General features: G+C 34.6%; 1 protein-coding gene across 2 annotated transcripts in view; it reads left to right on the forward strand.

Annotated features, from left to right (window-relative positions):
• B3GLCT (beta 3-glucosyltransferase) overlaps positions 1-12672 on the forward strand; it is a 73472-nt gene that overhangs the window by 30839 nt on the left and 29961 nt on the right. For both annotated transcript variants that reach the window (XM_087721274.1, XM_087721275.1), the window contains 4 exons: positions 447-558; positions 3173-3309; positions 6700-6763; positions 12523-12654. In XM_087721274.1, coding sequence (XP_087577400.1) covers positions 447-558; positions 3173-3309; positions 6700-6763; positions 12523-12654 — 445 coding nt within the window. The remainder of the gene's footprint in view (positions 1-446; positions 559-3172; positions 3310-6699; positions 6764-12522; positions 12655-12672) is intronic.

Raw genomic sequence — 12672 nt, forward strand, 5'->3', positions numbered from 1 at the left:
TAATCTTTTTAACATCCATGAAGCTACTGAAATGAACTTTTCTGAAGAGCATTTGGTGAATTCTTCATTATTGCCATTTCAGTCTATTTCACTTTGAATTGTTTATATTGATTTATTACTATTATTTCATTTGACCTTGATGATTAATTTTATGTATTTATCAATGTCACTTTTATATTTTGTCCTTGCATTTATGTAAGTTTCATTACTTTAAATTACTTACTTTTACCATAGATATTTTAACATTGCAGACCGCGGTAGTCCTTTTTAAAAAAAATGTAAATCACCAAGACTCAATATTGATTTGGTTTTTAATAAATAATATTATGTCCACAATCAAGAAAGATTATCAATATAAATATTTCCTAATATCAGCAAAAATACTTGAATCACCGAATTCTTTCTAAACCATGTTTACAATAAATAAAACACTTTTTTTCTTTCAGGTTTTCTGTTTCATACAGCAAAAACTCCTCATGGATTTTTTTCTGTGAAGAGGATACAAGAATACAGATTGTAAAACTACTGAAAACACTTAGAAGATATGACAAATCTAAGGTGATATTTTTTTAAAATGATTTCTCATTGTTTGACTCAAAAATGTACTATAATGTGAGAAAGAATCAAAAACTAAATTAATTTGCACTTTGATAAAGCTATCACTCTAATAGATGAGAAAGCAGTTTTCTTCTTATTTAACATGCATCATGTCTAAAACTTAGACCAGTATAATTAATGATAATAAATTATATATTGACAGTTGCATTATATTACAATTACAGTTTTATATCAATATTGTAAGAATTAAATCTCAGTTATCAAGATCTATTCATTATAAAAGATCAAAACTATTATTGCATAGAATTTTTTTTAAAAAAGTGTTTAGAAAGAGCTGAAATATAGAAAGTTACATGTTATTTTACATCTACTAGTAAAAAATAGTACAAGACATTCTAAAATAATAATTATTATATGTGTAAATATATCAACAACATACTGATAGGAATAATTTTAAGAACACTAGTTAAGCTTCTCACCTTAGTTCATTTACTATTAATAAGGAATTGAGATGTTCGGAAATCTTGCACATGTGTGAAAGTATTATTTCTGAGTTGTTTCTTATCTATGGCTAAAATTACATTTGGTCATGGAAATATTCTTCCATAAAGTTAACACATATTAATTAGCAGTGTAGTTCACACTTATTCATATAGTGTTACTTAGTTTGCAACTAGCTGAAGGCTAGGAATATGCATAGCATAGTAAACATATTTCATTTAGAACAGGAGTGTCAAACTGGCGGCCCACAGGCTGGATGCATCATGCACAGGCCACCCCCACCTCAGCTCCGCAATGGGAAAAAAGCCACGAAACATCACGTGATGGCAACGTGACACTGCAAGTTTGACACATGTGATTTAGAACAAATGAGCCCTAAATCCAGTACAAGTGGAAGAAACACACAATAGAATTTGTGTCTGTTACTCTAAGTCAGGGGCCAGCAACCTGCGGCTCTGGAGCTGCATGTGGCTCTTTCATCCCTCTGCTGTGGTTCCCTGTCACCAGTCGGCTCCACAATTGATAGGGCTTTCAGTTAGGACAGGTGGAGGAAAAAGGATGCTGCACTGGGAGGAAACTCTATGGTGGGGGAACCGGACTTCCGGTCAGCTCCAGAATTGAATGGGGGGCTTCCAGTGACGACCTTTGTGGCGCTTTGAGTATTTAAGGTTGCCGACCCCTGCTCTAAGTTGATATTTTCTGTCCTCATAAAGAATATTGTTGAGTGAAATTAGTTTTTCCTGGGGGGAGGGGGATAATGTAATAAGCATTTAGAGAACATATTTAAAGAAAGAGAAAAGTACTATTTTGAGAAATTCAGCAATTGGACCGAGGAAAATCTTTTAACAGATTTTTATTCTTACCTGATTTTTTTTTTGTTCCTGGTTTTCCCCTATCCCAAAGCAAGTATTTTTGGGATGGTTTGGTGGGGTGGGGTGAATTAAAAAAAAAAAAAACTTTGACTAGCTTTCTGTAGATTAGATAGCAGTTAGCCTATATTGTTTCCTCACCTACTCTTGCAGCATGGTCTTACCCACATATAAGCTTATCCTTTGCTTTAGGTTTAGAATGATGTTGGAACCATTGTTTTTCCACAAACAAGTCCATGTGACTTGTTCATCAAAACGTATTTTTTTAAAAATTGATTTGATGTATGAACATATCAAGTAAGCAAAGACTTATTTGTTATCTTGGTTAAAAGCAGGGGTGGGTTCCTGCCAGTTCTAACCTCTGCTATAGAAGAGGTTCCACAAATCTTCCGTGCCGTTTAGAACTGGTTCTAGCTCCCTCCCCCCGCCCGTCCGCACCACGCTTGCCCCACCTGCCACTCAATGATTGGCTGGCTCACCAATCATCCCGCCCACCTCTAAGAGTCTTATCTAAGCCTTGAAGTCTTAAAGCTGTCAAGTTTGAACATCCCTGGGTTTTTTTTCCGAAAGGGTTAGGGGTGCAAGGGTCTTGTAACTTGACAGCTTTAAGACTTGCGTGCTTCAAATGCCAGAATTTCTGAGCCAATATTTTTGTTGCTAATCAAGAGCGTTGTTAAGTGAGTTTCACCATATTTTACAAGTTGGCCACGCCCACCCAGTCACATGACTGCCAAGCCACTCCCACTCGGTCACATGGCTGGCATGCCACTCCCACTCAGTCACATGGCCAGCAAGCCACTCCCACAAAGCAGCCACACCTACAGAAGAGGTTCTAACAAATTTTGAAACCCACCACTGGTTAAAAGTTAGTTTTGTCTCCCAGCCAATTTTGCCTATGCAAACCTAGACTTTAATTTTGCTGAAATGCCACCACTAATAGAACCTCCAATCAACATAACGAATGGTGAAAGATGCAGTGAACTGTGGTTCCTCCATATCTGGAAGGTCACAAGTTTCCAAACCTTCACAATTGGTTTACATGTTTAAGTTTGATAGATGAAGCATTAGTATGATTTATTATACAATTAAGGATGCCTTTACTCTCTGTGTGTTCGTTCACTCGAATAAGTGTATAGAGAAAAATACAGTCTTATAAGGTTCTGTGGACCATGTAATAGATCTTCAGGATCTTAGTGAAGTTAAATTCACTAAGTACATTCAATAATATTTCTGTTCTCCCGCAGGAATTTTTTTTAGGCAAAGCATTACATGATGATGAATCTACAATTATCCACCATTATGCCTTTGCAGAAAACCCTACAGTTTTCAAATTTCCAGATTTTGCTGCTGGTTGGGCACTTAGTATTCCACTTGTAAAAAAGTAAGATTGCACAATGTAATTTATTATAAATTGTTTTACTGAATAGTTGGTGTTCTTAAAATGGTTTGGAGAAGTGATGCTGTTAAACATTAAAAGTCTTTCCATCTTGGTTTGTATGTATATAAAAAGTACTGAGAATCTCTAATCACATATCAGCTTTTATCTCATTTAAAACATTTAAAATCCAGTTTCATATACCATATAAGTTACTATTCCACAAATATGTAGAATGAATATATATATATATATATATATATATATATATATATATATATATATATATATATATATATATATATATATATATATATATATACACACACACACACACACATACACATATACATACATACATACATACATACATACATACATACATACACATACACATACATACATACACACACACACATACATATATAAAACTATTTTACATCTTTTATAAGTTTATGGAAGTGATCAGCAACTGATAAATTTAAACAGTGAACTGTTTAAACTGTAAAATTGTATAATAGGTATTACATGACTTGCACAGCAGAACTGTTAGTGCTTTGATCCTGTGGCCTAATTTAGCAGAAAGCTGAAGGAGCATAAAAGTGAAATGATAGGATCCATATCCTGCTCAATTGAATCAGAAATGTAGAAAAGAAAACAGGGAAATGTAGCTTCTTCATAGAAAAAAAGTGAAGGAAAAAGCAATGTTAAATAAAAATGCTGCCTCTTCACGATTGACCCATCGTTTGTTTTTAATTTCATTTAACTTGGGTTACAATAAAATGGAACATTAGACATAGGATGGAACCCAGAGATGATGGGTGGGATAATACAGTCAGACCTTCCTCTTCTCTGCTAAGTATCATGGTTTGGTAGATGTCTTTCCTATTGGCTGGTGATGTGCTAAAGAGAAAGAGAAGGCAGGAAAGCTGACACAATCAGCAAATTACTTAGGTTACTATTATACATTGCCCATGCCTAATGAGGAGAAAACTATTTGGCATGACTCAGAACAAAGTCAATAGAGGCAAGTTAAGATTAGGCAGCAGAAACAGAACGTTTCATGCCAGTGTAGTTTTATGTGAATCAATGAAAGATGGCTACACTTCAACTCAGCTTTGGAAAATGGTCCAAAGAGAATTAGAGACTGATGTTACCACAATATTGACAGGATTACAGCATGTAAATGTGGAAAAACAGAAAAATAGACATTATTGGACTTTACAATATGGCAGCACAGGTTGAAGTTAAATTCAGAATTTTTATAGTAGTGTTCCTATGATGCCCAACTATAAATCAACATAGCAAGATTGCTATACTCATGTTACAGTCTATCTCCAATAGAAGCATTCTGTCAAGCAACCAGAGACATCTCCATATCAAACCCCCGGATTATAACTGGATTGATAACCAGGGCTGTTTCGGTACAAAATCCAGGGTGGAAGATGATTCAAATAATCTGATACATAATAAAATGCAAAGCAATTGAAGTGAAGAATTTAATCAAACACTTTAATAAGAAATGCTCACAGATTAATAAAAACTTATAGAATAGAATGTATTTATCAAATTTATATGACTGCCCATCTCACAAACAAATGATTCTGGGTATTAAATGGTTTTAATACAATATATGCAACATTATTATTATTATTAAAAATATTTTAAAAAGTACAAAGTTAAAAGAGAAAAAATATTGGATGAAGAATGCATATCAAAGATTAAACTAACAGATATATAATTTTATATAAAATATAAATTCTATAAAATGAAATGTATAAATATATTTTCATATTAAATTGCATATAACAATTTTAGTTAATATATTACTATTTTAATAACAGGAGGAAAAAGAACTATTGCAAAAGCGATCCATCAGGCCAGGGATTTGGGGAATTTGAGAAGGAGCAACCTTGCTTTAATTTTGTTAGACATAAACTAAGCAGGACAATTGCTTAGACAGGTTTTCAAGATTTGGTTACACGCTACTTACAATAACTGTCTTTCCAGAAGCCCAGGTGGTCCATGTCTGCCTGCCTCACAGGTTTGAAAGATTAAATATTCAGTAAAAGACACAAAATTGAGCTTTGTAATATAGCGTGTTTCATATTCTCCAACTCTGGAGCTTTGGCCCTTGTGATTATTTGGTAAAATTGTTCTCATCTGTTTTTCTGCTTAACCTGCTTGAAGATTATCTTCAGTTATGTTGGGACTGCAATTCTCAAAATTCCTTGTGGGCATAATGAAATGGGAATTCTAGTAGTTGAAGTCCAAGAATTAAATAGTGCCAGGTTAGAAAGGCTGACTTACAGCAAAAGTATTTACCTGAGGTTTTGAATATTCCCTACTTACCTGAAAAAGGAATATTATTAACAACTAAGAGTCTTAGGTCCTGAATTTCTTATGGCTTAAATTTTTCAAGTTAATTTCTTATGGCTTAAATTTTTCAAGTTAGTTGACAACACTACTTTTCAGAAAGAAAAACTCTCTCTGCCATCATATAATCTGCTATTTTTTAATGGCAAGAATCAAAAACTCAGATGGCCAGCTATGTGTGTGTATGTGTGTCTCTGTATGTGTGTGTGAGCAATGGTGGGTTGCCAATTTTTTTACTACTGGTTCGTGTGCACTCCTGTGCAATGCTTCTGTGCATGCGCAGAAGTGTCTGGGCAGGTGGGCGGAGCCTCCCGCCACCGCTAGTACCGGTTCATCAGATCTGGGCCGAACTGGGAGCAACCCACGTGTGTGTGTGTGTGTGTGTGTGTGTGTGTGTGTGTGTGTTTGTGCATGAGAGAGAGCGAGAGCGTGCACACTGCCTTTGAGTCAGTGTTGACACTTGGCAACTGCCTAAACCAGTCCCTGCTGTTTTCTTGCCAAGATTGTGTGCCATTGCCTCTGTGCTAAGGATGAGAGAGAGTGACTGGTCCAAGGTCACCTAGCTGGCTTTGTGCCAAGACTAGAACTCAGAGGCTCCTGGCTTGTAGCCTTATCTTATAACCACTACAACAAACTCGCTGTCTTGGTCAGCTGTACTGCCCATATATTAAAGCTGAAAATAGTTCATCAAGGATGGTTCATCTTGGCAGCTACTTTGGCTGCCCTGAAGGCATAGAAATAGAAGTTCTCCATTATTATTGGAACGGAGTAGGCATTATCTTTATTCTAAGCATTGTATTCTGTGTTTCATGAATCACAGATATATTTTTTTTAACCATGGTCACATTCTATCAAATAGTCATTGATATTTCATCCGTTTTACATTTGGAAATTATACACTATATGCCATCATTTAAGGTAGGGTTACAGAATTACTATCTAATGGTTGGTAACTTCATTTAAAAAGTTCTATGCTTTTGCACATATCCATATTATGTTTTTATTATTTTTATTGCTTAGGCTTGCAAGGAGACTGAAGAATGAACCTTTAAAGTCAGATTTTACAATCGATTTAAAACATGAGGTAAGTCCTTTCTGATTCATTTGAACAAAATTTACTTCATATAATCAGGTTCCAATCAATACAAAGAAGTTATATTAGTATTTTTGTTCATTATGTACAATAATAAAATTCAGATAACAAAGTATCAGTAATCTCATCTCTGGTAGCAATCCTATGTAGCCAAAAATCACATTATTGTAAGAGAATAGCTGATATTTTTTTTACTTGGAGACCCACCCATCTTTGCTGTAGTATAAATTGGTTTATTGATCCATGCTAGAGGCAAAAGCAAGTCTAAAAGTAGGTGAGGTTTACAACCCCTCTTTATAGAATTTTGTATTAAAAATACATTAGCTAAGAATAATTGCAAGTAGCAAGTAAAGTGATTATGAATACTGTGTATTTGTAGTCCCTGTCCTCTGCATGATGCCATTCGGTAACTCTTATCGACATACTGCTTTATTCATGAGTTTTTCAAAGGTGAAACCATGTCATATCATGTGCAAGAAGACAAATGAATGACTATAATTGACAACTCACTGCTGCAGGTGAGAAACTAACAAGATCCGTAACTCGTGAAGTGTGCTGTCTGCTAGGAGCACAGATTATTGATGGGACAGAACAACTTTCAATTATCTCTCCCTGCTTATCCATGTGGGGACAAATGATATTGCCAGGAGTATCTAAAATATCTAATGAGGAAGAAAGATCAAGCACCAGGAGCCTAAGGTGGTATTCCCTTCCATCTTTCACGTTCACGCAAAAAGGATGGGAAAGAAAAGAAGAATGCTGTTGATGAACAGTTTATGAATTGGTTTAGATACAGGAGATACAATTTTAAGGACTAGGATTGTGCAGAAATATGGATTTGAAAAGCAAAGAATGATTTGGTATATAAATGGATATACAATACATGTTGCTCCTATCAGGAATACTATAAGCAGTTGCATCTTTTCCCGGGATTGAATGGCTGCTCATGCATGTAATAAATCACATTTTGCCCTTTGAATGTGGCATAAGATGATAAAAGTCTAATAAAACTGCATTTGCTTAAACCCTGGTGAGCTTCAACAGAGGAAGGCTTTAGTTGGAATCCAAAGCAATTTGTGCAATGCAGAAGGAAATGGGAGTGTTAATCTAATGGAGGCCCTGTTAAAGAACTCAACCTTAAAATTAAAAAAGCAAAAAAAAAATTATAATGCATGATCTTCATTGTCTATTGTTTTCAATCTATAAGAAATAAAAAGATGGGTTTGAAATGTTAATACAAGAAGATGTATCTGATTTAGTAGAAGTACAAAAGACCCAGTGGGATGTCTCTGGGGATTATATTTCAGCAGCTGAAGGATATAATTTGTTCAAAAGGAACAGAAGCAAATGAAAGGGAGGAGGAGGAGATGAACTAAATATTAAAAGTATTCACACCTGCTCAGAAATTCAAGGAAATGAACTTGTCAAGAACATCTAATTAAAACAAGTAAAAGAATGTATAAAAATTACATTGTTGTTTATGTCTGCTATTACCTGCCCAAGCAAAAAGACAATATGGATTAAACTTTCCACAAGCAAACTTAGATCTTTCAAACAAGTTTCAAGTAGTGATGCCAAGAAAAATTAATTACTGACATATAATTGTGAGGCAAACTCTGCCAAGCTTAGTTATTTCAGGAAATTCCCAGCTTTTCTTTCTACGGGTAGTGTAAGAGATAAAGTGTAATTTTCTTGATTTGACATCTATCCTGTCAGGAAGAAGGGATCAAATGTGGAGCTAGCCTGGAGTCATTGTGCAACAAAAGCCCCCCCTCTCCCCCCCCCCAGTTCCTTGGAGCCTTATCTAATTGTTCTCAGGATCAGGCTGTCAGACTGGGGAGATTTCTGTAGTATAGGCAGAATATAATAAAGTAGTTGGCTCAAACTCTGCACATACAAGTCTGGTTGTTTGTTTGCAGGAATACTGGACAAAAGTGATTGTATAAGGCTAAATTTCTTTATTTTAATAGAATTAAAGGCTGAGGGTAATTGAAGATTTATCCTGGACCAGTAAAGTGGATTTTAACAAATTCAGAACAATAATAAGTAGAATACAATGGCAGAAGATGGAGAAATGAAGCCATGATCATGTAGTTGCTAATAGTTCCAATGAGGTAAAAACACAAGACATGTTGCTGCACAAAATAACCATGAGGATTTAAAGGCAGGAAAAGCTCTCTGTATATGCCAGACCATGAAGAGAATTGTAAAGGTAATTCCAGAAAATAACTGCTAAGGACAACAAAAGATTCTTATAATAAGATTTTTATAAGAGTTAGCATATCCAGCTGCCAACAGATGACAAAGTGCTACTTTATCAGTTTTCTCTGAAGAGAGGATATATAGTCAAGCAGTTGGGAAGATGGAAATAAAAATGGGATTTATTATTTGGCTGTCATGACACATGGCTACAATATATTTTCTTCCTTTAAATGAGTTTAAATTTTTAGGGCCAGATTAATTGATCTGAAGATTATCTGAATGAATTATATTTATGAGAAAACTTGAAGAGATGAAAACTTGAAGAGATGAAGTTCCAGATGATTGAAGAGGCTAAATGTTACTTCTGTCTTGGAGAATCGGGGGGGGGGGGGGGGGGAAACAGGATCCAGGGAACTACAAATAATCTGCTATAAACAAACACTGAATCTGTGATACTTGGGAGGTTTATAGAACAAATTATGTAGTGATTCATTGTAAGCACCTTGAAAAATATGGTAATTACCAGTAAACTGTATTTTTCAGAAACAGTTGCCCAACCAACTTTTCTGATTAGACAATTTCTTTAGCAGGTTGCAGGAACGCTATAAAGATAACTACCTTAATTTCAGCAAAACATTTGACAAAAACTCTGTGAAATTCCAAATAACAAAGTTAAGGATGTTCTGAATACATGAGAATTTACTAAATAAATTCTACTAAGTTGATACCAGGGTCAAAAATTGGATTCCAAGAGTAATGATTTGCTACAAAAACAGCAAATTTAGACATATTGAACCAGTATAATTTTAAAAAAACCCAATAATTTCATTATCTTCTGTATTTGCCAAACCCTACCTTGTTCACAGTTATATACATCATAGTTTAAGAAGATTCAGACAAACTGAAATAAATTCAGGGAAGGGAAACAAGGATGATTTGTGTTCTATATTGAATGATTGAAGGAATTACGCATGGTCAGACTTTTTATTAAAAGGCAGGAGGATGATATAAAATCTTCAAATATTTGAAGGAATGTGACCGAGAAGAAAGCCAAGATCTGTTCTCCTTCATTTCAGATAACAGGATAAGGAATAATGGATTTAAATTATACGAAGGGAGATTCCACCTGAATACTAGGCAAAAAAACCACATTAAATCTAGAGTGAATTAATTTCCAGAGAGATGGTAGTCTTTATATAACTACAAATTTTCAGGCAAATAGTAGGTAGCCCTATGAAATGAATGATTTAGCTTTGATTCTTCTGTTGAGCAAAGTCATAACCTCAAGATCCCTGTCATTTTATGATTCTTTGATTTTGCTCAAAAACTTCCTCAAAAATTCAATCTGATCCACTTTACCATAGGAAAGGTTCAGGGTTTAGCAATGGTAATGCCAATGTCAGTAATCTCTACAATGGCTTCTTATGCATTGAGAATTCAATCCTGAAGGGAAGTAGGCAATCTTTGTAAATAAGGAATATTTCTGAAAAACAGCCTACCAGCATTTAGATCTTTCTTTTTCTTTTACGTACATCCTGTTCTATATCTTTAACAATGTAGAGATTATAGAAGCTTGTAAGAGCCATTAAAAATTCTTTTCCCCCCAAAAAACCAAGCTGAATTTATTCATGAGATATATGTTCAAACATTACTAACTTCCTTTTATTGTCACACTTTATGGTAATAATAGTGTTATTAAAGTAAAAGGAATTGTGATTCACTCTTACTCAATACAAAGCATTGAAAAGTATTTGATGCCTCAAGTCATATTTTTCTTGATTTCCTCATTTATGTTCAGTGCTCTATTGCCTTGGATAGAATATAATTATTTTTAGTATTTTAATTACAATCCATATTTTTATTATATTCATATTTTTCCTGGCACATTCTGACTGTATTATGAATATCTTTAAAATTATTCTTTTCAAAGCCTTTTTTTAAAGGAAGTGTTTCTGAAAATGAAATGGCAAGCTCCTACTGCATTATAACCCAATCCAATTCTTCACCAATGTCAAGTTGCATTTGAATCGTTAATTATTTTCTAAAATGCTGCATGTTTTATATTACATTAAGAAATAGTAAATCATTCCACTTTCAGTATAAACATGCTTTTAAAGCAAGTCTCTTACTTTTATTATTTGATTGTTTGCCAAATGTATTTGAATGTTAAAAGTATCTACAGAGAAACAAACGCAACTCTGCCCTTTGTAACCCTCCCTGCCATCTGTTCTTGTCAGTCCTGACTAAACTTATTTTTAATTTGTGTTGTCATCTTCTCCATTTGGGAATAAACAATATTCACTAAGCGTATGTGCTGTTTTATGAGGTAACTTAGTAATACATGTGGTAAAATTAGTAAAAGGGCAAATTTGCAAATAAAGGAATGAGATACTGACTCCCTAGTTTGAAAAAACTTAGTAAAAGGGCAAATTTGCAAATAAAGGAATGAGATACTGACTCCCTAGTTTGAAAAAACTTCCTTCCTTCCTTCTTCCTTCCTTCCTTCCTTCCTTCCTTCCTTCCTTCCTTCCTTCCTTCCTTCCTCCCTTCCCTTCCCTTCCCTTCCTTTATTTATCCACCCATCTTACATATGTGACTCTGGGTGGCCTTCAAGATTAAAACCAAACAATAATAGAGGGAAAAAATAAGCATGCAAACATTACAACAATTAAAACCATACCATATAGTCAACCAGAGAGCAAAATGAATTCATGTACAATATAACTATTTTAGATTATATATATTGTATATATTTCTGGAAGGCCAGCAAGATGAGGACCAGACTGACCTCTGCGTGGAAATGATGTTTCATAGGGCAGGGAAGCATTATGTGCTCACTTTTCTTGATTTGTTCTTACTCTAAGGTTGGCTCTCCTCAACCCTTCTAGTTTTCCCTTTCCATATCTCAGAGAAACAAAACATTGTGACTTTTGTCCGGGAAAAAGGTCCAAAGGAAATATTGTTTCTGGGCATGTTCAAAAACAACATCTAAGGAATATGTCATACATTGATTCTTCTAATTCCAAATTGAGTCTGAGAAGATTATAAATTTTATATTCCCATCTGTAGCTGTCTTATTGCCATTCGGACCATTGCTCTATCTATCATATTGCAGTGTCTAAAGCAGTGCTTTTCAAACTTGGTAATTTTTAAGTTGTGTGAACTTCAACTCCCATAATTCCCCAGCTACCATGTTGCCAAGTTTGGAAAATGATGTTCTAGAAGCGACTAGAATGGCTTGTCTAGCAGGGTATTTCCAGGCCTTATTGGAGATGCCAGGAGTTGTCTGCAGGATTATGTGCTGGAACTTTTCATATTTGCGATGGAAATGTTTCATTTTCCTTTGGTTGATTTTTATTTTAATTGAGAAGAAAACGGGACCTTTTTCTGCTTTGCATTTTTTTAAGTTTCTTAGAAAATTTCTAGGAAATGTCAAGGGTTTATATAACATTTCTTGGAAAGTTGATAAATAACTTTGGGTAATTCTCTCTCTGATAATGTATATAGATAATGAATATTTACATATATATGTGATTACATTTTGAAAGATTGCATTATATATCTGGGAGAAAGGGAATGGACCACAACTCACACCGGTGCCTGAATTCTGTACAAAAGACTTCAACTCTCCTAATGGTGTTACCTGTGCCACTACATTCACCAATTTCCTCCCACAATGTGTAAGTACTTCCTGATTG

This window comes from Thamnophis sirtalis, unplaced genomic scaffold, assembly GCF_051295495.1.
Source record: "Thamnophis sirtalis isolate CommonGarterSnake01/CBP01778 unplaced genomic scaffold, rThaSir2_p1.2 scaffold_8, whole genome shotgun sequence".
In the NCBI taxonomy this organism is placed as follows: Eukaryota; Metazoa; Chordata; class Lepidosauria; order Squamata; family Natricidae; genus Thamnophis; species Thamnophis sirtalis.